This window comes from Zalophus californianus, chromosome 12 (genome assembly GCF_009762305.2).
Source record: "Zalophus californianus isolate mZalCal1 chromosome 12, mZalCal1.pri.v2, whole genome shotgun sequence".
Lineage (NCBI taxonomy): Eukaryota > Metazoa > Chordata > Mammalia > Carnivora > Otariidae > Zalophus > Zalophus californianus.
The window spans coordinates 78,327,221-78,354,672 of record NC_045606.1 but is presented as its reverse complement, the minus strand read 5'-3'; the positions used below and the strand labels follow the sequence as shown (position 1 = coordinate 78,354,672).

Below are 27,452 nucleotides of genomic sequence, written 5' to 3'. Positions count from 1 at the left end.
AGATGATAAGTAGAGAATTCTTCCTTTCCAGGATGTCCAGTTTCATTATACAGTACATAGTATAAAGGATAGGAACAAATGTCATGCATTTAAAATTGTGTTCCCTGAGACTTCAGAGTTTTATGCTTTTTATACAATTCACTGGAAACCAGATACTGATGCAGACTCTTACCACAGCCACCTGTTGATTTTTTTATTACATTTTTTCATTGCTGATCTGTGTATTTGGGCTAATCCATGTATATGTTTATGCGTTTATACATGACACAAATATATATACTTGCTATATCAAGCTTAAATTTATAGCGCTCTCAAAAATTAAAGCTTGTTATTCCTTCCTTGCATTGTTAAATTATCTTTGCTCGTGCCCACTACTGCTATTGAAGTTTCTGGATTGATGGAGTCTTAGGAGGTACCATTTTAAATTTCTTGATACTACTTTTGGCTTGCTTAGTTTGTGGTAGATAAAGCCAAAGCCAATGTGTGCTTTTGTTCTTTATTCCACTTAATCAACTCTAAGATAAATTCAGGCTTGAGGATAAGCCAACTGCCTCTCTTTCTTAACTTCCATGCTAATGATTGCTTTGTAGGTTAATATATTAAATTTACTATCAGAGTTAGAAATAGGTTTTCTTCTGACTGGAAACTCTGTTCTGGGATTGCCTAATGATTTTGCCATTACTCTGGGTTTCTTCTCAATCTCTTTGCCATTACTGGGTTTCTTCTCAGTCTCTTTGGTATCTTAAAGAAATATTTAATGGGAAACTACACAGTATCTTACATGTAGAAGTCTGTTTTCCTACTGACCAAGATACAAAGTGCCAAGGTTTTTTTTTTTTTAAGGATTTGTGCAACATAAAATTAGTTATAATTTGTAAAGCAAATTATTTTTGTAATGTATAAACCTACCATGCGGAACTGGAAACTGTTCAAAACACCTTCTCTTTTCTGTATTGTTTAAAAGTTTTAAACACAATTGTAAATAATTGGCTTTTATGAACTCTTTTCCCTTTTGAAAACAAAATTATCCTCATGAGTTAGTGTCTGTGTGAAACTCTGAATTGTTCTGTACTTTATTGCCAGTATATTAAACAGGGTTGCTCAGTTAACAGTAAAATGGTGTTAGAGAAAATGAGTTAAAACTTCATTTTACATGGTCTGAGAAGCTTGCCTATTTATAAAATTGTTTTGATAGTCCTCTATTACTATGTCCATATAAGGCAGATATTTTCCTTCCATAGCATAATAGAGATGTTTTCTATGATACACTTCCAGTATGATAAATAGGAGTTGTGTGTCCAACAAGAAAATGAAGTCACATTCAGTGCACATTACACAGTGCTTACCTGTGGACACCTGAGAGAATAGATGAGGTCCCCCTCTGTCCCCAGGGCCTCTGACCTCAGCCTAACTAAGCTCCATAATTATCCCTGGCCCATTATCCAAGCCTTGCTACTCAGCCTAAGAAAGTTCTGAAAGGCAAGCAGTTATTCCAGTTTAAGGGTCTCCCATTTTGTCAGTCAGGCTTAGAATTGGTCCAGTGGGAAAAGTTTTTTCTACGAACTAAAGGCTGAGTCTAGAGAATAAGTGCAGGTTTGAAAAACTGTTTAAATTTTATCACCTCTTTTAAAATTGCTACTGACTGCTCTCTTCTCTCACCACACCGTGTTCTCTTGCCAACCTGAATTTTTGTCACAGCTCTTACCACCTAACGTGTAATTCAGTTATTTTTATTATTCATTATTTGCCTGATTCTACTAAAATGTAAGCTACAGGAAGTTAAGGTCTTGTTTTCACTGAGGTATCACAAGAGCCTAAAACACTACCTGGCACACAGTTGACTTGATAAATACTGATTGAATTGGGGACTTTGATGGTATCAAAAAGCAGCAGTTAAAAAAAAGAAAGAAAGAAAAAAGCAGCAGTTAGCCACAACACGATTACATTTAGGTCGCTTCATTCCTGAAACCTTCAGAGACAATAATAAAGCAAGAGCGAAGCTAACTCACAAAACCATAAGCCATCCCGTGGTATGTTAAATATTGAGTAAGGGGAAGGCAGCCCAGGTTAATCTACGAAGTTGAGTCTGCATGTTGGAAGATAAATGGTGTCACTGGTATGAGTACAGATGATTTTCACACTGTTTTCATTGGTATTGGGCTCGCAGACCCTGTGAGGGCTTCTTTATGTGGTAGTATATGGTCCCCAAATACTGCTCAGCTTCATTTTCTCAAAACTGCACGTGACTCAGTGCCACATAACTCTCGGGACAGTGCATTATTCAGAAGCATGTTACCAAGCTTTATATTTTGTACATGACTGCCTTCTTTTTGCCTCTAGAATAATTCTGTGTATATTATCTCTATTATATCAGTCACAGAGATTGGGGAAGTGGGGATGGAATTGAGACTACATTCATTTTCCATGGTTCTATTACCAAGTTTTTTGGGGAACTGATCGAAACAGTTACCTGAAATTAGGTCAGTTGATGGTCCATGGAATTCGTGGCTGTCTTTATCATTAAAGATTGAGACCAGCTACATTTTTTTTTATGCCTTTTGGAAATCAGATCTGTAGATGTGTTGTTTTATTTATATGTATGGACTCAGAACAGAAGTTACTTCTTTTGAAAGTGGCAGTTCTGCCAAAGAAAACATTCCTGGCACAGATGGGAGTACTAGTTTGTGGAGTGGGAAATGGTTTCACAAGTTGTGTGTTTCAGGAGGTCCTGTTTACAGTAGCTTGTAGGAGAGGTGACAGAAATAGTGCTAAGCAGGTGTTTCCTTTCTTCTCTCTTGAACTTTGTTGAACACGCTTGAGAAAGAGATGCCGGGCAAATAAGCATATTTCCAAATATGAACTAAAAGATTTCTACATTATGTGTACACAATTCTCTTGCTTCCTGTATTTTAAGTGACCTTCCATAAATTTTATTAAGAAGCCATTTCGGTCATGTTGTTAAGTCCCTGTGGAATCGGTTTTTGATTGATAGTTAAATAGGTCATTTGTCTCAGCTTCTGCTTAGTTTTATTTGTCTAAAGATCTAATGAGTTTCAAAACGATTAACAACGACATTGATTTATTAAGAATATATACCTCCTTTTGCTTACTTTCCATCAACGAGATGAAGTGCTTTGTTCTAACTTCCTTGAATGTCTGACAGCAGCTAAGAAAGGTGTTACTGGTCTCTATCAGTTCTTAGTCTGTTTTCTGTTATGCCCTTATTTTTATTCATGGCGTTGGTATGCATTTCAGTGTGATAAAATGACAAAAGTCTTGGTTGAGAAAGGAGAATGGTTCTGAGTTTGACCTTTCTTTTTTAGTGATTAGTTTCCCATTATTTTCATGGGGAAAAAAGGCGTTTATATTTATGAACATAACCCTTCTGTTGTGAAGATTAAAAGGAAGAATAGTTTCTTTTAAGATGGTTTCTTTGAGAACTTTTGCCTCAAGATTCGTATCACAACTCAATGAAAAGTGGAATGACTTATAATGTATTAAATGATCAATACATGATGTTTTTAGTGGATATTTTGGTAGCTACATGGCATGAATGCTGTTAATCTTGTTTGTACAAATAAAACATGAGATCAATAAAGACATGAATGTGCATATTATAAAAATGCCATTGAATATATTTTATGAGTTTCAAGAACTTAGGAAACTTCAGGATGCAAGTTTTGATTGAAAAAAAAACTATAGCAAAAATACTCAATAATACTTACATTTTATGTGTACACCCAGTGAAAATGTTAGGTTACAATATTTTAAATCAGCCTTTTATATGAACATTAAAAAGCCCATTTGAAAAATATTTGTTTCTCTTTTTTCTAGGAGTTACAGATGCGTAATACAGTATCAGTCTTTCTACCCATTCCCAGTGTGCTGCATTAAGTTAGCACATACCTTTAGTGGAAAAGTCCTTTTTTTCCTTGCGAAGTTAGTAGTGAGATAGTCATTGGGCAAGTTATATTTTCCATACTTCATAATAAGATATACATTTTCTATAATGAATATTCTTTTATAAATATTAATAGTCCTCTAAAATAAGTGAATATAGAAAGATCTGATGATGTCACATACTGATAACCACAAATTGGGATGATGATGATGTGCACCACTCATAAATATACTTTCACTTTATGTGGAACTCAACCTGTACTGCTTTTAGCACATTCACTGAATTTTCATGGGTAATTCCTCTTTACCTCATGCAGACTTGCTATCATATTTTAAGGATCTGAGTTTATACCTCACTTAACTCAGTCAGGCTTCTATTTAGAGATCTTTTTTTTTTTTTTTTTTTTTTTTTTTTTTAAAGATTTTATTTATTTATTCATGAGAGACAGAGGAGGAGAGAGAGAGAGGGAGAGAGAGAAGCAGAGGGAGAAGCAGGCTCCCAAGGAGCAGGGAGCCCGATGCGGGACTTGATCCCAGGACCCTGGGATCATGACCTGAGCCTAAGGCAGACGCTTAACCATCTGAGCCACCCAGGCGCCCTCTATTTAGAGATCTTAACCTTACTTTAATAAGCTGCAGGAGATATTTCTTCAATACTAGGCTTCCTCAGAATGTTACTTACTGTACCTTCCATGAATACAGGTGGATTCTAAGGAAGATAAAATACCATTGGTGTTACCAGATAATTTTATCAGCTGATCGTTCTACTTGTAATCAATGCTGCTATCTCTATGTCTTGTTAAAGGCTACCTACTTGATGTATCATTTAAAAAATTTTTTTTGTCTTTAGATTGTCATAATGGAAGTGCAAGGTTTGAAGTCCGTTGCTCCCAATCGAATTGTTTACTGTACAATGGAAGTGGAAGGAGGAGAAAAACTTCAGACAGACCAGGCTGAAGCCTCAAGGCCACAGTAAGCCAGCTGAAAAAAAAATTTCCCCTTCCAAAGAAACATGGTTTATTTATTTGCAGCATTGTGTGATTTTATACTCCAAAAGGGTTCTTGGTTAGCTTTGTTTCAACTGTGTTAGAATCATTGTGTGCCTTTCTAGGTAAGGATGCTATAATTAGAACTGTAGCAGAATCCCTGTGTAGTACAGAGAGAAAATCTAACCTGCAAAGGAGAAGCTAGTTATTTAGCCAGTCAGTGTTTGTAAGCCATTTAAAAGGAAAGCATGTGTAACCATGTATTATTTAAAAGGTGGTGCTAGATCCTATTTCAGTTTCTAGACCAAAAAAAAAAAAAAACTATAACCTAATAGCCCTAATAGCTTTTCCATTTCCACGTATTACTAATGACTATATAACACTGATGATGTTGAGGTGGATACAGTTTTGCCCAGTGTCTTAGAATACTTAAGGAATAGGCTTGAGTTAGAGAACCAATTAATGACAACCGCACAGTAATCAGAAGCTAAAACTGTTCTTTGCTGGCAGTTTTAGGTTTCAAAATCTGGGAATGAGTTTAAGTTTGGAAGATGTTCTTTTTAACCGATTGAAACTTGGGAAGCATCACAGTCTCTGGTAGAAATAACCGGGCTAGTCTGAGGAATTTGAGTGAAAATTTCCTGGCTTTCATTTGTACACTGCCTTGAGAAGAGATGTTTTTTCCTTCCTCAGGACTTAGGATTTTTGTCTTAGCACAGCATGATGATGTGACCTGTTCATTCAGGATATGTCTGATCAGATCCTGGTTGGCCGTGGTTAGATAGAGGTGAACAAAAACTTTCATTTTCCTTAGGCCAGGCACAAGGGTAAGGTGGGGACACAGATACAAAAGTAATAGGACAGATGTGCACAGAGTATTATGAGATGGAGAAGCAGCAAGTTGCAACTTCTCACCCTGCCTTATAAAAAGTCTTACAGGTCTACCGCTAACCAGCCTCTCATTACCTCTGGGACCTCACCTAGCCTCTGGTCAGTTACTGGACTTCATGTAATTCCTCAAACATATCATTACACTTGCTTTTCCCTCTGCCTGCCTTCCCATTTATCTTTATATGTCTGGATCCTTGGTATTAGACATTTCTCCAAAGAAGACCTACAAATGACTAAGAGACACATGAAAAAATGCTCATCACTTATCATCAGGGAAATCCAAATCAAAACCACAATGAGATACCACCCCACACTGGTCAGAATGGCTAAAATTAACTCAGGAAACAACAGATGTTGGTGAGGTTGCATAAAAAGGGGAACCCTCTAACACAAATGCAAGCTGGTGCAGCCACTCGGAAAACAGTATGGAGGTTCTTCAGAAAGTTAAAAATAGAGCTATCCTATGACCCAGCAATTGCACCACTAGGTATTTATCCAAAGAATACAAACGTGGTGATTTGAAGGGGGACATGCACCCCGATGTTTATAGCAGCAATGTTCACAACTGCCAAAATATGGAAAGAGCCCAGATTTCCATCGGCAGATGAATTGATAAAGTTGAGTGTATATATACAATGGACTACTACTCAGCCACTAAAAAGAATGAAATCGTGCCATTTGCAATGATATGGCTGGGACTAGAACGTATTATGCTAAGTGAAATCAGAGAAAGACATACCAAATATTTCACTCATGTGGAATTTAAGAAACAAAAAAGATGAACGTAGGGGAAAGGAAGGAAAAATAAAAATAAAAACAGAGGCAAACCATAAGAGATTCTTTTTTTTTTTTTTTAAAGATTTTATTTATTTATTTGAGAGAGAGAGAGAATGAGAGATAGAAAGCACAAGAGGGAAGAGGGTCAGAGGGAGAAGCAGACTCCCTGCTGAGCAGGAAGCCCGATGCGGGACTCGATCCCGGGACTCCAGGATCATGACCTGAGCCGAAGGCAGTCGCTTAACCAACTGAGCCACCCAGGCGCCCAAACCATAAGAGATTCTTAACTATAGGGAACAAACTGAGGGTTGCTGGAGGGGACATGGGTGGGTGGGACGGGGTAATTGGGTGATGGGTATTAAGGAGGGCACTTGATGTAATGAGCACTGGTTGTTATATGCAACTGATCAATCACTAAACTCTACCTCGAAATAAATAATAACTATGATTTCAGCACAGGTCTTGATCTCGGGGTTGTGATGTTCAAACTCCTGCATTGGGCTCCATGCTGGGCATGGAGCCTACTTTAAAAAAATCTTAAACCTCACTTGCTGAGAACACTTCTTTTAGATAACCCAATATGAAGCAGATATTCTCTGGCTCATTTTAATCTTTGACTAATGTGCTTCTTATCTGTTCACTTTGTATTTCCCCCTTAAGAAAAGGGTAGATACCTTGTCCTGTTTGATCTTCTAGTACCCAGTAGGCTGTCAGAATTTATTCAGTTGCTTGCACTTATTTTTATGACTTAGTCACAGTAAATATTGAAGGGTGTAGTATTTACTCCTGCAGGCAATTAGAGTTGAGTTACAGTGTGACAATAAAGTGACAGTGAGAATAAACAACTTTTTAAAAAAAATATTTTATGTTTGACAGAGAGAGACACAGCGAGAGAGGGAACACAAGCAGGGGGAGTGGGAGAGGGAGAAGCAGGCTTCCCATGGAGCAGGGAGCCCAATGCGGAGCTCGATCCCAGGACCCTGGGTTCATGACCTGAGCCGAAGGCAGACGCTTAACTACTGAGCCACCCAGTCGCCCCAAACAACTCTTTTTAAAAGATGCTTTAGATCTAGGAGGAGGCTGTGAGATAGAAGGAAATTGACTGGGGCTATTTTTGGCAGGGCATATGGATTCAAGGGAGAGGTTTGGTTTTTGTTTTAAAGGTTATATTAGTCTGTATTAGTATATTCAGAGAGTTGTGCAACCATCAGCAATTCTAGAACATATTCATCACCTCAAAAGAAACACTGTACCCTGTGTAAGGAAAACTGAACATCAACCTCAGATTACCCCCATTCTGACCGACTACTAAGTGACTTTCTGTCTCTATGGATTTGCTTATTCTGGGCATTTCAAATAAATAGAATCATCTAGTATGTGCTCTTTTGTGACTGGTTTCTTTCCCTTAACATAATGTTTTCTGCTTCCTCCATCTTCTGGCATGTATCAGAATTTCATTTCTTTTTATGACCAGATCATAGTCTAGTGCATGTAGATACCACATTTTGTTTATCCATTCATTTAGATTGAGGACACTTGGGTTGTTTCCACCTTGTGGCTACTGTGAATGCTGCAACTAAAGTTGTACTGATACCTGTGTGAGTCCCTGTTTTCATTTGTTTTAGGTACATACAAAGGAGTGGAATCACTGGACCATGTAATAATTGCATGTATAGATTTTTGAGGATCTACCAAACTGCTTCCCACAGTGATAGCACCATTTTATTTTCCCACTGACAATGCGAGTTTCAGTTTCTTCACATTCTCACCAATACTTATTATTTGCCGTATGCACAGTCATTCTAGCAGGGGTGACGTGATATCTCATTGTGATTTGATTTACACTTCGCTCGTGACTAATCATGTTGAGCATATCTTCCTATGTTATATTAGCTATTTGTTTTTTTTTTCTAAGATTTTATTTTATTTATTCATGAGAGACAGAGAGAGAGAGGCAGAGGCAGAGGGAGAAGCAGGCTCCCTGCCTAGCAGGGAGCCCAATGCGGGACTCGATCCCAGGACCCTGGGATCATGACCTGAGCCAAAGGCAGACGCTTAACCGACTGAGCCACCCAGGTGTCCCTGTATTAGCTATTTGTATATCTCTTTAGAGGAATGTCTATTTAAGTCTTTTGCTCCTTTTATATTGAGTTGTCTTTTAAGTTGTAAGAGCTATTTATATATTCTACATGTTAGATTCTTGTATATGATTTGCAAATGTTTTCTCCCATTGTGTAGATTATCTTTTTATTTTCTTGATATTGTCTTTTGATACTGTTCAATTTATCTATTTCGTTGTTGCTTATGCTTTTGGACCTGTGTTTAAGAATCTAGTGCTCAATCCAAGGTCACAAAAATTTAACCCCATGTTTTCTCCTAAGGCTTTCATAGTTTTACCTCTTACATTTAGATCATTAATCCATTTTAAAGATTTATTTATTTCGAGAAAGAGAGTGCACGTGCGTGTGCACAAGCAGGGAGAGGGGCAGAGGAGGAGGGAGAGGGAGAATCTCAAGCAGACTCCACACTGAGTGTGGAACCCCACGAGATCATGACCTGAGCAGAAACCAAGAGTCAGCTGCGTAACCTACTAAGCCACCCAGGTGCACTCATTAATCTACTTCTAAGTTGAGTTTTATTTGTGGTAGGATGTAAGGGTTCGACTTCCTTTATTTGCATGTAACAATTCAGTTGTCCAGTTCTTAAGTTGAAGAAACTGTTCCTTTTCCATTAAATATTCTTGGTACTCTTTTGAAAATCAGTTTACCATAGATATATGGGTTTGTTTCTGGACTCTGAGTTGTATTACATTGATGCCCTTATGCACATTATTTTGCTTACCATTGCCTTGTATGAAGTGGGTTTTGTTTTTATTTTATTTTTTATTTTTTTTTTGGCCTTGGGTGACGTTTTAAAATCACGGGTATGTGTCTTCCAGCTATGTTCTTTTTCAGTATCATTTTGGCTATTCTGAATGTCCGTATGACCTTTAGGATAAATTTGCCAGTTTCTACAAAGGTTTTGCAAATATCTCTAGCTGGGATTCTCATAGCAATTGTACTGAATCTGATCAATTTGGAGAGTACTGCCATCTTAATTAACAATGTTTTCTTCCTATTCATGAATGTAGAGTGTCTTTCTAGTTATTTAGACCTTTGTTTCTTTTAATAATAGTTTGTAGTTTTCAAAGTGTAAGTTTTGCACTTTGCTTAAATTTATTCCCAGTATTGTTTTCTTCAGTTATTTTGGATTATTTATTGTAAGTATATAAAAATAATTTTTAAAATATTGATCTTGCATGCTGCACCCTTGCTGAACTTGTTAATTCTAATGGTGGTTTTTTTATTAGATTTCTTAGATTTCTTTTTATATAAGATCATGTCATCTGCAAGTAGTGATAATTGTATTTCTTTCTGCCTGATCTGAATGCCATTTATTTATTTATTTACTTACTTACTTACTTACTTACTTACTTACTTACCTACCCTGACTAGTTCCTTCACTGCAGTGTTGGGTAGAAGTGTCAAGAGTAGACATCCTTGCATTCTTCTTGATTTTAGTAGGAAAGCATGTATTTTTCATGATTAAGTATAATGCTAGCTCTGGATTTTTTATAGATGCCTGTTACCAATTTGAGGAAGTTCCTTTCTGTTCATAAGCTTTGTTAGTGTTTTCATCATGAAAAGATGTTAGATTTTGTCAAATGCTTTCTCTGCCTCTGTTGAGATGATCAAATGGGTTTTGCTTTTATCCTATTGAAGGTGCATTACATTATTTAATTTTTAGGTGTCAAACCAACCTTGTATTCCTGGCATAATTTGCACCTGGTCATTATGTATAATTCTTTTTATTTGTTACAGCATTCAGTTCTCCAGTATTTTGTTAAGGACTTTTGCATCTCTTTTAAGAAATAGTGGTCTAGGGGTGCCTGGGTGGCTCAGTTGTTAAGCGTCTGCCTTTGGCTCAGGTCATAATCCCAGGGTCCTGGCCCCACATCAGCCTCCCTGCTCAGTGGGAAGCCTCCTTCTCCCTCTCCCACTCCCCCTGCTTGTGTTCCTTCTCTCACTGTCTCTCTCTCTCTCTGTGTCAAATAAAAACTTTAAAAAAAAAAATAGTGCTCTATAATCCTTTTTTTTTGAGACCTATCTGATTTTATATTGGCCTCATAGAATGAATCTGGAAGTGGTCTCCCTTTTTTTTGAAAAGTATGAACAATTGGTATTAATTCCTTAAATGTTTGGTAGAATTTACCAGGGAAGCCATCTGGGGCTGGACTTTTCTTTGTAGGTAGTTCTCCATTACTAATTTAATCTCTTTATTGTAGATCTATTTAGAGTGTCTGTTTCTTCTTGTCAGTTTTAGTATTTGGTGTATTTAGAGTAATTTGTCCATTTCATTCAAGTTACCTAATTTATTGGCATACATTTGTTTATAGTATTCATTTATAACATGTTTTATTTCCATTAAATATTCCCTCTTTCATTTCTAAAATGAATTCAATGAATTCTAATATTCGAATCTCCTTTTTCTTAGTCCATCAGGCTAAAAAATATTTTTAAAAAAACCCAAATTTGGGGTGCCTGGGTGGCTCAGTCATTAAGCATCTGCCTTCGGCTCAGGCCTTGATCCCAGGGTCCTGGGATCGAGCCCCGCATGGGGCTCCCTGCTCAGTGGGAAGCCTGCTTCTCCCTCTCCCACTCCCCCTGCTTGTGTTTCCTCTCTCGCTGAGTCTCTCTGTCAAATAAATGAATAAAATCTTAAAAACAAAACAAAACAAAACAAACTCTTGTTTCATTGATTTCCACTCTAATCTTCATTTCCTTCCCTTTTTTCCTTTAGGTTTAGTTTGCTCTTTTTCTAATGTCTTAAGGTGGAAAGTTATATTTTTGAGTTGAGCTCTTCTTAATACAGGCATTTACATCTATAAATTTCCTTCTAAGCACTGCTTGAGCGGCATCCCATAAATACCAGTATGTTCTCTACATTTTCACGGCAGCAAGGAGACTTGGATCGGGAAAGTGTTATTTGTATAGTAAACAGTCATTGGAAGAAGTTTCTTAGTAGCAAGAGAATAAAAGACTCAGATCCTATCATGCCACCCCAGTGACTGAGGGAATAGAAGTCACTCCTGAAACCCATCGGGAACACAACAGTATGTCACCACTCACTGGTTGGGAAGCTCCTTTATGGCAAGTATATATATATATATATATATATATTTTTATGTTTCTTACTTAGTTCAGGCTGCTATAACAGAAATACAGTTTTAATACTGGGTGGCTTAAACAACAAACATTATTTCTCACAGTTGTGGATGCTGGAAGTGTGAGATCAAGGTGCCAGCACTTTCTGGGACCACCTCCTTGCCAGGTCCTCAGATGGTGGAGAGAGAGCTCTTACATCTCTTCATCCTCTTATAGGGATACCAGTTCGATCATGGGGGCTCCATCCCCATGATCTCATTCACATCCACCTCTCACAGCCCCCCACCTCAAGACATTATCACATTAGGAATTACAGCTTCAACATCTGAACTTTTGGGGGTGCACATTCAGGCCTCTCAAAATTCATGTCTTCACCTGCAAAATAGTTTAATTCTATCCCAACAGCGCCAGTATTTACCTCATTCTAGCATCAGTTCTGAAGTCTAAAATCCAAAGTCATCTAAATATTATCTAAATCAGATATGGGTAAAATGAATTATGTTTCATTCTGAGGCAAAGTTCCTCTCCAGCTGTGAACCTGTGAAACCAGATAAGTTATATGCTTCATGACAACAGTGGTGGGAGAAGTACAGAATAGATATTCCAGTTCAGAAACAGAGAAATGAGGAATAGAATGGGTGACAAGTCCCAAGTAAATCTAAAACCTAGCAAGATAAACTCCTTTCGACATTAAGGCCCAAGAGTACTCTTTGGTTCCATGCTTTGCCTTCTGGACCCACTAAGGCAGTGATGACACCTGTATGGCTCTGCTGGATGGATGTTTTGCCCCTGTACCTTCTGATGGCTGCCATCTGGCATGTTGAAACCAAGGCAGCGGCCCCATCTACAAGGCCCTGCTAGGCAGAGGTCTAAGCCTTTGAAACTGAGGTGGAGATAGTCCTATCCGTGCCCTGCCAACTCCTCCAAACCCTTGCAGGCTTGTTGCACTAAAGTCCTGTGCTGGGATTGGCAGTCCTAATGATCTCTGAATCACCTTTGGAGTCATTCCTCCCTCGTCTTGAAGACTAGAATGTGTTCATAGCTGAATCTCTGGTCCAGTTTTGTAGGGTCTAAAGGAGTTCAACGGTCTTCCTTCATTTGTTTCCATCCCCTTCAGTTTTAACCAACAGTGTTCCTGCTGAGATGGTTGATTAGGTTCGTGGTTCATACCTATACTTACCTCCTTATCTAATGTCTGTCTACCACACCTTTAGCGTTCTCTTCTGAACATGCTTTCTCATTATGGACAGACTGAGAATCTTTAAAATCTTTATGATCTGGTAACTCTTTACATAACTGGTGTCTTTAATTTATTTTCTCTTTTTTTTAATTAAAAAAAATTTTTTTAATTCATTTTCTCTTATTGCATTTTACTGTAAGCAGTCAGGAGCAACCAAGCCACTCCTTCAACACTTTACTTAGAAATTTCCTCAGGTCATTCTCCAGTTTCATTGCATGGAGGTTCTACATTTCACAACACACTAGAACATGAACACAATTCAGCCAGCCTCTTTGCCACTGATAACAAAGATAATCTTTTTTGTGGTTTGCAGTAACATGTTCCTCCTTTCCACTGAGACCTCATCAAAATAGCCTTTACCATCCATATTTTTACCAACATTGTGTTCGTAAATATTATGTATTCTCTGAAAAGATGGAAGCTTCCTCTATAGCTCTCTTTTCTTACTGAACCTTCGCCAGAATTTCCTTTAGAGTCCCTTCATTGTAATATTGGCTCTTCCTAGCATCTCAAAATTCTTCCAGCCTCTAGCCATTATTAGCCAGTTCCAAAGCTGCTTCCACATTTTTAGGTATTTGTTACAGCAGCACCACACTTTTCAGTTTGGGCTACTACAAGAAAAATACCATAGATTGGGTGGTTTAAACAGCAAACATTTATTTTGTACAATTTTGGAGATAGAAGTCCGAGATCAGGGCACCAACAGAGTCAGGTTCTTGGTGAGGGCCCTCTTCTTGCTTTACACGGGGCTAAGTTCTCCCTGTGCCCTCACAGAGTGGAGAGACAGACCACCACCTCCATGACCTCATTCGAACTCGATACCCTCCCAAAGGCGCTAACTCCGAATACCATCACACTGAGGATTTGTGCCTCAACATGTGAATTTGGAAGTGGGGGGCATAAACACTAGGACAATGGTAGTCCATGAAATCTTGAGGGGGTGCAAATGCCCTAAGAGTTAGAATACCATGTTATTTTTTACAGAATCTTTTTAAAAAGCTTTATTGAGGTATAATTTATACAGCATAAAATTCTTCCATTGTCAAGTAGATGATTTTCAGTAAATTTATGTACTTGTACTGTTATCAGCTTGTGCTGCTATCAATTCAGTTTTAAAACATATCACTTGAGAAAGTCTCTCATGTCCGTTTGCAGTCTTGCAGCTGCCAGTTCCAGGAAGCCACTCATCTACTGGCTAGTGCTAGAGTTTTATTTTTTTCTGGACATTTCATATAAATGAAATCATGGACTCTGTAGTCTTTCGTATCTGGCTTTTTTCATTTAGCCTAATTTCTGCAAAATTTATTGATACTTAAATATTTGGTCAATCAAATGAATTAACTTATCAGTAGTTATTTTAACAATAACTTTTTTCACAAGTAGATTTTCATAAGGTGTCTCATTTAATTTATGATGTATTCATAAAGAGATTCTGATAATAGGGAACATCTGACTGGATAATTTACATGAATTAACATGCTTACAAGTTAGAAAATATTACCATAATCCTCCAGTACTTTTTTTATTCTTACCACAAGGAAATTTGGCTAAAATAGCTTTTCTCTTTCCTCATGAACACTGAGTTAACTGTAAAATGAATTAAATGATTTATATTTACCATTATATCCCAGGGGCAGATTACCTTAAAAATATCTTCTGAATGCTAACCAACTGTGGCTTTTCAGCAGTGTGGTTGCTTTTATCTTGAACTCATCTTGCACAACAGGAAAGAGATTCATCTCCTCCATCATTATAGTGAATCATGCCTCAGACACGTTTTCTAAATTTTTAGCTTCAACAGTTTGTGTAGTATTGGAGATCAATTCATCCTTCTGATACTAATTAAAGTGCCTTATTTAGTCCATATTTCCAATAAACTTAAGGTTTCTAGCCACTGTCTGTTTCATTCCTGTAGTTCATATTTCCTGCCAGCAATTAGGTGGAAACAATATGTGAGGTTGGTACATAACAGAATATAGAATCTGAGATCTAATAAAAGTGTGTTTATAGACAAGTTTGGTTTATAAAGGGTAGTAATGAGTTAATCTATTAACGTTTTTATTTTTTAACAGAGGGAAGGGAATGTAGGTAAACTGTATTTCCGTTAGGGAGGAAACTATCCATGGATTTTTAAGTCATTGTTTCATAGTTCCTCAGTGAGCCAGGAAAGGTTTTGTTCTCTGTAAATAGATGCACAGAAACACTGTTGCTACACGGGTATAGCTTTTTACCATTTCCAGACATTTTGTTACTTGATTTTTAGCCCATTTCCTTAATGATACCACTTGAAAGGAAAGGGAGCGTAAGAATGACAGAGTGACGTGGGAAGGCTCAGGTAGTCATCACAGATCTCTTGACAACATCGTGCCTACAAATAATGACCGTCCTTTGAGTGCCCAAAAAACACAAAAGCTAATAATATCCTATGGAAGGCGAAGATAGATCTTGGTACCAGGGAGATAAAAGCAAAAAAAATTGTTGGTAAAAACAAACCAGGAACTTGGAGGAAGGGGAAATTGGGGAGTTGCTCTTCAAGGTATATGAAGTTTCTGTTATGCAAGATGAATAATTCTAGAGACCTGCTGTGCGATATTAGGCTTGCAGTGAACAGTACTGTACTGTACACTTAAACATTTAAGAGGGTTGGTCTCATGTTGTTCTTACCACAGTAATAAAAAAAAGATATAAAGGGAAGCAGCACTGTTTTGGGGAGGGTTTGTTTTGTTGTTACCATACTGTATCTCTTTGATGCCATAGAGCTATTTTATTAAAGATATTTGAAGGTTAATTGGTCTCTGCTCCCCACCCTCTGAAAGTAATAAAATAGAAAAGTAAGGAGCAATAAGGAAAACTGATAAGTTTTATCATTAGAGAGATATATTTACAGATACGAGGACAGAACATTCTTCAACTTCATGAAAATAATAGGAAATACAGGCTCCAGTACCCGTTTCTGGAAACTCTAAATTCTGAATCAGAATTGTAATAATCTATCAAACTATGGAGAGAATAATGCCACTACAAGTGGAAAGCTTATCACAGTGATGAGGTGTTGGGACAGGTGTTTGAGAGATTAAATACAGGCTGCATATAAACTAAAAGACACTAGCCATGCTTTTTATAAAAGCATATTAGCTTTCATTTTAGTAATTTCTGGGTTTGTTTTCATTAGCCTGCTGCTCTTGCAGACCAGAGATCAAATATACTACATTTTTAAATCTATCAAAAAGCGTGCCTGTTTTTAATGAACCTAAAGGTAAACAGTTGAATGGTGTTAAGTTTCATCTTTTCTCATTTCCATCTTTAAAAACATGAGATTGTTTTGTCTTATATAAATGAATTCACCAGAAGTAACATTTCTCTAAGCTGATGCTCCTGGTGCAGAACAAAAATGTAGCCTAAAGAGACAAACATTGGCCAAATACAGAAATTACATTCATTGAGAATTTATTTGGAAGTAAAGGAAGCTAATTTGGGGATCCTTGTAATTAGTGACATCAGAATTAAAGGGAAAATATGATAGATTAAGGTTCCAGATGCTGGCTGAAGAGCCCTAGTGAGCTGAAATGGAAAATGAACAGTGAGAGGGCTTGGGAGAAACTTTATATAATTGTGATTATCAACATCTCTGTGACAGATTTACAGCTTGCAAATAACTTCCCTTTATCATCTGTGACTTTTTTTCAGAGCAACCTCTTGTAGTTTTTTCATTATTATTCCATTCGATTTATGGAACCAGTGTATTGAATGGGCTAAATTTGGTGGAGCGTGAGTAGCAACAACTTAATTTTTATCCCTGTGTTACTCTCAGACATGCTCCAGGATTCACCTTCCGTATGCTTTGAAGACATCTTGGCAGAAACCATGGCTCTTCCGGTCGTTGTTAGGCATTAAGTAACATGTTCAGGTATTACCATTTTCAGACAGGTTTAAATAAAAAACTTAAGCCTTTTCAAAACTTGTTCCTTTTCTTCCAGCTCATCCAGAAACCTGCAGGAGGGGAAAAGGTGCTGTCTTCTGTTCACTCCCCTTCTTTCGTCTGTTCGTATACTTATTCTACCACTTTTGGGTAGGGTTGAGCTTGGAAGGAGGGGAAAAGGTGAAGGGCCACCATGTTTCTGTGCGTAGGGGCTCTTTGCAGTCCTCTCACTTAGCAAATGCCTTTTGTTACGGCACACGTCCACGTCGAAATTTGCTCTAGTGCGGCTCACCCTGCTGCCAGGAGCTTGGGACATCACACTACTCCGTCCTAGAATGATGCATCCTGTAGCTGCCCTCTTCCTCTTCCCTGAGCTACTGACTTAATAATATTACCCACATAGCCTCTTCCTGCTTGCATTTAATCTCCTTAGCAGATGGCTCCAATGTGGTAGAAGCTCCTTGAAGACAGGGACTGTGTATTGTACCTCCTGGTTTCTGTCTAGCACCAGCTGCAGGAATATGGACAAATAGTGCTTAGTAATCTACATGTCTACCCATTAGAGTGTGAAAAATACAGTCTCCCAGTAGGTTCCACGGTATAACACCTGAGCCAGCACCGCTTATAATCAGAATGTCGAGTCCTGTTTTCCCATCCCCAGCTTCCATTTTTCTAGAAATTCCTTGGAAAACATGCTCTGAAGAGCCAATTCTTCTGCTTGTGTGTGCTGAGTGGCAACTGGAATTCAGGATCACTTCCCACTCTTGCTTACCCTGGCTTTCCTGAGATGGGGGACCTTCTGGGTAAACAAGACCACTTCCCCAGGGAGACACAGGGACAAGTATATTTTTAATAGAATCAATATATGATTCCTTGGTTTGTAAGTACTCATTCCTAAAGCTCTTCTTTCTAGAAAAGAGCCTGCTATATGCAAGTTCTTTCTCAACTCCCTTTTCACAGGCTCTCTCTTCTTTGACTTTGCAAAGGAAAGGCACATCTCTCAACCAACTTGAGTCTTAACCATGATTCTTGTCCTAGAGTGCAAAAACCTCCAGGTCACCATTCAAAAGGAAAATTTGTGATGTGTTTTGAGAAAGTGATAGACAAATGATGTCATAAATCCTTCTGTAAATTAGGTGGCTTGTACTTCTTTGCTTTCAATAAAGAGGAAGGATGTGTTTTCAACTGCTAAATGATTGAAAAATAATTTTTGCTTATCAGTCACTGTATTTGGTGACATTTCAGTAGAAAATAATTAAGCAAGTTAATGGAAATTACTATAATAATGTTTACTAATTTTTTGTACCTATAATAGGAAAACAAAATCCTAGCAATTGATCAGTTGAGATCGATGATGAACTCAATCTAGAATTAAGTAGTAGTCACCTTTTAGACACATTAACTAATTGGAGGGGGGAGAAAAGCACTGTCCATTTCAATAAGAGACGCATATCAAAATTTTTTTATATTTACTATGAATCACTTGTCATATTTATTTTTGGATCACTTGAATACTGTTAGTAATTATAATAAAAACTAAATACAGAAGGAATTTTATTTCCTAGTTTTTGATTTGGTTTTTGACAAATAACTGTGTATATTTAAGGTTTAAAACCATGCTTTGGTATGTGTTATGAAATGATTATCGCAGTCAAAGTAATTAACCTGTCTTTCGCATCCCATAGTTACCTTTTGTGTATATGTGATGAGATTGAGATCTAGTTATACTCTTTTAGCAAATTTTAAGTATATAATACATTACAAACTATATGTCTATAGTCACCATATTGTAATTAGTTCTTGAGAATTTACTCATAAATGACACCTTGTACCCTTTGATTAATATCTCCCCATTTCTTCCACCCTACAGCTTCTGATAACCACCATTCTCATGCTGTTACTATGAGTTTGACTTTTTTTTTTTTTTAGATTCCATACATAAGCTAGACCATGCAATATTTATCTTTCTGCATATGGCTTATTTCACTTGACATAATACCCTCCAGGTACATACATGTTGTTGCAAATGACAGGACTTTCTTCTCTTTTAAGGCTGCATGATACTCCATTGTGTGTATATACCACATTTTCTTTAGCCATTCTATTCTTGATGAGTACTCAAGTTGTTTCCATATTTTAGCTACTGTGAAGAATACTGTAGTGAACATAGGAATGCAGATATCTCTTCAAAATAATGTTCTTATTTCCTTTAGATATATACTCAGGAGTGCAATTGATGGATCATATGGTAGTTCTATTTTTAATTTTTTGAGGAAACACCACACTGTTTTCCGTAATGGTTGTGCCACTTTATGTTCTCACTAAAATGCAAATGTTTTTCACATCCTCACCAATACTTATCTTTTGACTTTCTGGTAATAGCCATTCTAACAGATGTGAGGTAGTACCTCGTGGTTTTGATTTGCATTTCCCTGATGATGAGTGATATTGAGCATCTCTTCATACACTTATTGGCCATTTATAGGTTTTCTTTGGAAGAATGTTCAGTTAATTTACCCATTTTTATTAGGGTTATTTGATTTTTGCTATTGAGTTGTAGGAATTCCTTATATATTTTAGATAGTAATCCTTTATCAGATGTACACTTTGCAAATATTCCAGAAGTTGCTTTTTCACTTTGTTGATTATTTTCTTTGCTGTGCAAAAGCTTTTTAGTTTGATTTTACCTTTTGTTGCCTGTGTTTCTGGTGTAATCCAAAAAAATCCTTGCCAACACAGGGTGCTTTTCCTCTGTGTTTTCTTTCAGGAGTTGTATGGTTTCAGGAATCATGTTTAAGTCTTTAATTCATTTTGAGTTTTTTTGTGTAAGATAAGGACCCAGTTTTACTCTTTCACATATGTGTGTTCAGTTTTCCCAGCGCCATTTATGAAAGAGACCCCATCCTTGCCCCATTGTACATTCTTGGTGCCTTTGATGAAAATCAGTTGAACACACATGCATGGGTTTGTTTCTGGGCTGTGTTTTTTGTTCCTTGGTCTGTGTGTCTTTTTTCATGGCAGTACCATATTGTTTTGATTACTATAGCTTTGTAATATTGTTTGAAATCAGGAAGTGTGATGCCTTCAGTTTAGTTCTTCTTTCTCAAGATTGCTTGAGCTGTTCAGCGGTTTTTGTGGTTCCAAACTAATTTTAGAATTTTTTTTCCATTTCTTTGAGAACTGCCATGGGAATTTTGATAGGGATTATATTGACTCTGTTAGAGCACTTTGGGTAGAATAGACATTTTAACAGTAATCTTCTGAATCGTGAACACGGGATATCTTCCAGTTTGTACTTTTGACAGTGCTTTTCATTAACATGTTATAGTTCTCAGTGTTCAGATCATTCACCTTTTTGGTTAAATTTATTCCTACATATTTTATTCTTCTTGTTGCTGTTGTAAATGGGACTGTTTATTAATGCCTTATGGATAGTTTATTGTTAGTGTATAGAAATGCAAGTGATTTTTGTATGTTGATTTTTGTATCCTGCATCTTTACTGAATTTATTCATTACTTTTAAAAGTTTTTTTTTTTTTTTTTTAGGTGGAGTCCTTAGGGTTTTCTATATGTAAGATCATGTTTTCTGCAGAGCCAGTTTTATTTCTTCCTTTCTGGTTTTCATGCCTCTTTCAGTCTCTTTCTCTTTGTGCCTTTCTTTCTCTCCTTCCTTCCTTCCCTTCTTTTCCTTTCTCCCTCCCCTCCCCTCCTTTCTTCCTTCTTCCTTCCCTTATTTCTCCCTCCCTCCCTTATTTCTTCTTTCCTTCCTTCCTCCCTTCCACTGCTTAATTGCTCCGGCTAGGACTTCCATATTATATTGAATATAAGTGGCAAGAATGAGCACTTTTGCCTTGTTCCTGATCTTTTTTTTTTAATATTTATTTGACAGAGACAGACACAGCGAGAGCAGGAACACAAGCAGGGGGAGTGGGAGAGGGAGAAGCAGGCCTCCCGCTGAGCAGGGAGTCTGATGCAGGGCTCGATCCCAGCACTCTGGGATCATGACCTGAGCCGAAGGCAGACGCTTAACGACTGAGCCACCCAGGCGCCCTGGCTTGTTCTTGATCTTAGATGAAAGGCTTTGTGTTTTCCACTGTTGAGTGTGATGTTTTATATACTTTTATATTGAGTATATTCCTGAAGGAGATAAATATGTATTTTTATATAGATAGGTATCTTATATAGATAGGTATCTTTATAGATACAACATTATACATATTAATATATATTTTCTTTAGAGAGCATTATCAGAGAAACTAAAACATATAAATTTGGTACAGATAATTATGATAGGGTCCTCAAAACATACTCAGGTATTAAAATATAGTAGAATAAAACGAAGTTTCTGAGGGGGGGAAATGGCATCAAAGTAGAATCTCAAGGTAAATGAAATAATGTCAAATTTCTTTTTTTTTTAAAGATGTATTTAGAGTGCGAGTAGGGGAGAGGGGCCGAGGGAGAGGAAGAGAGAGAGAGAGAGAGAGAGAGAGAGAGAGAGAGAGAGAGAGAGAGAGAATCCTCAAGCAGACTTGCAGCTAAGCACAAAGGCCAGACACAGGTCTTGATCTCATGACCTGAGCCAAAATCAAGAGTTGGACTCTTAACTGACTGAGCCACCCAGGCACCCCTCAAATTTCTGTTAAAGAAGAGTTATACAGGTGTTTTTAAAATGGATGGTGGTGGGATTATCTTGCTATGATAGAGTCTATTGAATCCCCTTAAGAATGACATCACAGTTTTTTTTATATATTTTTTAATTAACATATAATGTATTATTTGTTTCAGGGGTACAGGTCTGTGGTTCATCAGTCTTTTTTCTTAAGATTTTATTTATTTATTTGACAGAGATAAGCGAGAGAGGGAACACAAGCAGGGGGAGGGGGAGAGGGAGAAGCAGGCTTCCCGCTGAGCAGGGAGCCCGGTGCAGGGCTCGATCCCAGGACCCTGGGATCATGACCCGTGCCGAAGGCAGACGTTTAACCGACGGAGCCACCCAGGCGCCCCTGTGATTCATCAATCTTACACAATTCACAGCACTCACCATAGCACATAGCCTCCCCAGTGTCCATCACCAGCCACCCCATCCTTCCCACCCCCTCCACTCCAGCAACCCTCAGTTTGTTTCCTGAGATCAATAGTCTCTTATGGTTTGTCCCCCTCTCTGGTTTCATCTTGTTTCATTTTTCCCCTCCCTTCCCCTATGATCCTCTGTCTTGTTTCTCAAATTCCTCATATCAGTGAGATCATATGATACTTGTCTTTCTCTGATTGACTTATTTCACTTAGCATAATACCCTCTAGCTCCATCCACATCATTGAAAATAGCAAGATTTCATTTTTTTTTTTAAAGATTTTATTTATTCATTTGACAGGGAAGGACGGTGAGAGAGGGAACACAAGCAGGGGGAGTGGGAGAGGGAGAAGCAGGTTTCCTGCCGGGCAGGGAGCCTGATGCGGGGCTTGATCCCAGCACCCTAGGATCATGACCTGAGCTGAAGGCAGATGCTCAACCGACTGAGCCACCCAGGCGCCCCAAGATTTCATTTTTTGATGGCTGCATAATATTCCATTGTGCGTGTGTGTGTGTGTGTGTGTGTGTGTGTGTGTGTGTGTGTATTCTTTATCCATTTATCTGTTGATGGACATCTAGGCTCTTTCCATAGTTTGGCTATTGTGAACATTGCTGCTATAAAAATGGTGCAAGAATGACATCACAGTTTTCTTTTAAATATCATTGGTTACAGCATACCAGGGATTAGACCCTTTGCAACCCTTAACATTTAAATTTAAAATTTCTAGATGTGAACTTGAAAATGTGGGAAGAGTGTATGTAGGTTTTCAAGCATGCCATGTGTTAGAGTCAGACTCAGTCCTGCGGTCAGAAGATATTACCGTTGCTATGCTTTAGATGCAAACTACTTAACTCATGTGGTCAAAAGAATGCCCTTATTCTTAGCCTCTCCTATCCTTCTATCAAGAATTCAGCTTGGCAGTCTAGGAGAGGTCCCTGGGGCCCCACCTCCACTGCAGCTGCTACACATCTTCACCCAGACCAAAGCAGTGCCTAAGGGTGTGACATAGGGCCAGTCTTCTCTTGAGACAGGTATGCAATGATAACTGCTTGGAAAACTGCTGTGAGGAGAGAACTGGGGTAGCACATACAAAGGATTTGCCAGGATCCTTGGGACAATCAATGAATAAAGAATGATGATGATGATATCAAGAAGTAGAAAAGATGTTTTAGGAAACCTAATTGAATAGTATTTAATGTGAAGTGGTAAATAAGTTTCAGAAATGACCAGAATTTGTAATCATTAGACATAGAAAGACCTATATTGGGAGTAAGAGTTAAGGAGGTAGAGTTTTTAAAGAATTCAGATTTCAAGATTTTAAAATGGTACTTTCAAAGTGATTATAGTGGGCATCTATCAGGACAACATGGTTTTAAGGAAAAGAATGAAACAGACTGGAATATAAATCCCAGCTTTGCCACAGATGCTAGTTATAGGTGTGATAATTTTTTGACAAACCCATGTTATCATGGCTAGTTGATTGTCTTTCAGTGTGTGCCTTTATTGGTGAAATGGGACAATATGGTTGGTATCGAGGATTGTATTGTGAATTGAGATAATGTGTGTGGGAACACTCAATTGCGTTCTTCTGCTTTTACCTCTCTCCATATGCTATTTTTTTCTTTTAGCCTTTGTTTTGTATGTTTGCCACTGAATTTTTTAATGTTTCTTTCTTTAAAATGTGTACGTGTTCTCTTAGCATCCTGTTTTTAAAGTCCAGAGAATTACGGAAGGGGGCTCACATTTGATGAAGGATTGAGTGCTCTTGACAACATGAAAGAAATTTATTTTATGAAGTGAAATGGGCTTTTATCTCCAGAGCCCTGCCTGAGATTTTTGGCTGGGGTGTTTTTATTGTCATATAATATTTTTTTTGGTAAGAACCCCATAACCATTTTTTTTTTAAGATTTGAGAGTTAGTTTCAATCACATGTAGACAGTTTTCAACATGAATAGTGGCCTAGGGTCAGTTATAAAGGGACAGCATTTTTTGGTTGTCATATATTTCCTATCAGCATTGGTTTTGTTTCTAAGTTGATGTCATTGAAGATTTATATCAGCTCTGGTAAAATGCAGCTGTCAGAGGATTGCTAGCCCTGGGCATCAGAGCATTCTGCAATTGTTGACAGTAACCTTGCAGCCATGTCTTCCATGTTGGCACCGTGTTACTACATTATGTGCAGGGCACTCAACTGTGACTTGTACAGGAGCTGCAGAATTGAAATGCAGCTGGGGACTCCCACGACAGGTGACATGTGGATGGGCAAAAGAAAGCATAAGCCTAAATTCACTGCAACCCTATATTACTGGGATTGTGTGAGATATGGGGTGATCTGTCTTGGAATCCTTTGTGGGCCCTCAGTGGTGAGAAGGGAAGACAGGAGGTTGTTTCTGTAAATTAGAGTGTTTAAAATGGTCCTCAGTGACCTGGAGATACAACTAAGTAGTGGTCAGAAGGGCCATACTCCACCATGCCTCTACATCAGAGCAGGGTGCTTCCTTTGGCTTCCAAGACCAGTAGAGTTGGGGGAAGGTTTTGCACACAGATTGATCTCGGCACAGTCTTTTTGTATTATAGCATTTTTTTACTTAAACCTAGTGAAATATTAATACAATGTATTATAATGTTTTAAATTTTTATATTCATTCTAATGACTCCTCATTTTGGGATAATATCTATAGCATGTATATTTATGTATATACACATATAGATTTTTTTTTCAGCTTGGTAACTGAAATACAATTGCAGTAGTTAGATGAAGACTGACATCCTTCTCAAGTGAGATTTATTCATTATTGTGGTAAGAACACAGCATAGAATCTCCCCTCTTAATAAATTTTAAGTGCACAATACAGTATTTTTTACTATAAGCAAAATGATTTTCACTAGATCTCTAGAATTTATTCATCTCCTATAACTGAAACTTTTTACTTATTTTATTTAAAGATTGATTTGAGAGTGAGAGGATGTACATGCATGTGGGGCGGGGGCAGTGGGAAAGCTCTACTGCGCATGGAGCCCAACACGGTGCTCCATCTCATGAACCTGAGATCATGACCTGAGCTGAAACCACAAGTCAGATGCTCAACCAGCCGAGCCACCCAGGCGCCCCAGAAACTTTTTACTTCTTTTGAACAGCACTTCCTCACTTCCCTCCCCACCCCGCCTCCAAGTCCTGGCAACCACCATTCGGCTCTATTTGTCCTTTTGTGACTAGCTAATTATATATAGTATAATGCCTTCAAGGTTCATCCCTGTTGTCACATGTGGCAGGATTTCATTCTTGTTTAAGGTGGAGTGATTTTACACACCTTCTTTATCCGTTCATCCATTGGTAATGTGTTTCGGTTGTTCCATATCTTAAATAGTGTCAACAATGCTGCAACGAGCTTGGGAGTACTAATATATCTTTGAGATCCTGATTTCAATTCTTTTAGATATATACCCAGAAGAGGATTGCGCTGGATTGTGTAGTAGTTCAATTTTTTAAATTTTTTGATGAACCTCCATACTGTTGTCCATACTGAATGTACCATTTTATATTTCCACGAACACTGTTATGAGGGTTTCATTTTCTCCATATCCTGGCTGTTGCTTTGTTATCTTTTGTTTTTTAGATTAATAGCCATCCTAAGAGGTGTGAGGTAGTCTCTCATCGTGGTTTTGACTTGCATTTCCCTGATGATTACAGATGTTGAGCATCTTTTCATGTGCCTTTGGCCATTTATTTATCTTGTTTGGAGATATGTCTATATAAGTCCTTCACCCATTTTCTAATTTTTTTTTTTGGTCTGGGGTTTTTGTGTTTTTGTTTTTGTTTTACTATTGAGTTGTATTTTCTATATGCTTTGGATATTAACCAAAATTATTAATATCAGATAATATTTGCATATATTTTCTCACATTTCATAGGTTGCATTTTCATTGTTTGTTTCCTCTGCTGTGCAGAAGGGTTTTTTTTTTGTTTTTATTATTTTTTTTTGCATTCTACTCCCAAGTATATTTTGAAGAGAAAGTTTGCTTTTCTTTTTTTTTTTTTTCCTATTAACATATAATGTTAAGATGCTTAACGACTGAGCCACCCAGGCGCCCCAGTATCATATTGTTTTAATTACTATAGGTTTGTAATGTATTTTGAAATCAAGAAGTGTGATACTTTGTTTCTCAAAATTGCTTTGGCTGTTCAGTCTGTAGTGATTCCATTTGATTTTTAGGATTTTTTAATTTTTGTAAATGCTGGAATTTTGATAGGAATTACATTGAATTTGTAGTTTGCTTTGGGCAATATGAACAGTCTGAGCAATAATAAATTTTCCAATCCATGAACATGGGGTATCTTTCCATTTAATTATTCTTAAATTCTTAAGTTTTTTCATCAATTTTATGTACTTTTCATTCTATTAGTCTTTACCACCTTGGTTAAGTCTATTCCTAAATTAATATTCTTTTTGATGCTATTGTTAATGGGATTTTTTTTCCTAATTTCCTCTGGATAATTCATTGTTAGCATACAGGAATGCAATTGATTTTTGCATATTCATTTTGTATCCTGCAAATTGATTAAATTTGTTACGGAGTTTTAACAATTTTTTGTGGAATCTTTAGTGTTTTCTACATACAAAATAATATCTGCAAACAGATAATTTTACTTCTTCCATTCTAATTTGTATGCTTTTTAAATTCTTTTTTTTTTTTTTCATAATTGCTCTGGCTAGTACTTCCAGTACTGTACTGAATAAAGTGCTAAGAGAGAGCATCCTTGCCTTGTTTCTGATCTTAGAAGAAAAGTTTTCTGCTTTTCACCATCAAGTATGGTGTTAGCTGTAGGCTTGTCATATATGGCCAATATTTTATTGAGTTAAATTTCTTTTATACCTAATTTTTTCAGAGATTTTTATCATGAAGGATGTCGAATTTTGTCAAACGCTCTCTGTTGTGATGATCATGTGATTTGTATTGTTCATTCTGTTACTACGGTGTATCCCATTGATTTTCATATGTTGAAGCATTTTTGCATCCCAGGAATAAACTCACTTAGTCATGGTGTATGATCCTTTTAATTATTTTGTTTTGCTGATATTTTGTAGAGGACTTTTGTATCTATATATGCCAAGGATATTGGCCTATAATTTTTCTTGATATGTCTTTGTCTGGCTTTGGTATCTGGATAATGCTGGCCTTTTAAAATGAGTTTGAAAGTGTCCTCTTCAGGGGCACCTGGGTGGCTCAGTTGGTTAAGCGTCTGACTCTTGATTTCCACTCAGGTCATGATCTCGGGGTCGTGAGACAGAGCCCCACACTGAGTAGGGAGTCTGCTTAAGATTCTCTCTCCCCTTCTCCCTCTGCCCTTCCCCTGCCCCCCTCCTGCTCACATGCTCTCACTCTTGAAAAATAGAAAATAAAAGGAAAGTGTTCTCTTCAGTTTTTTGGAAGAGTTTGAGAAGTGATTAGTACTTAATTCT

General features: G+C 37.4%; 1 protein-coding gene across 1 annotated transcript in view; it reads left to right on the top strand.

Annotated features, from left to right (window-relative positions):
- CADPS2 (calcium dependent secretion activator 2) overlaps positions 1 to 27,452 on the top strand; it is a 509,442-nt gene that overhangs the window by 211,626 nt on the left and 270,364 nt on the right. The window contains 1 exon segment of the mRNA XM_027573409.2: positions 4,751 to 4,872. Coding sequence (XP_027429210.1) covers positions 4,751 to 4,872 — 122 coding nt within the window.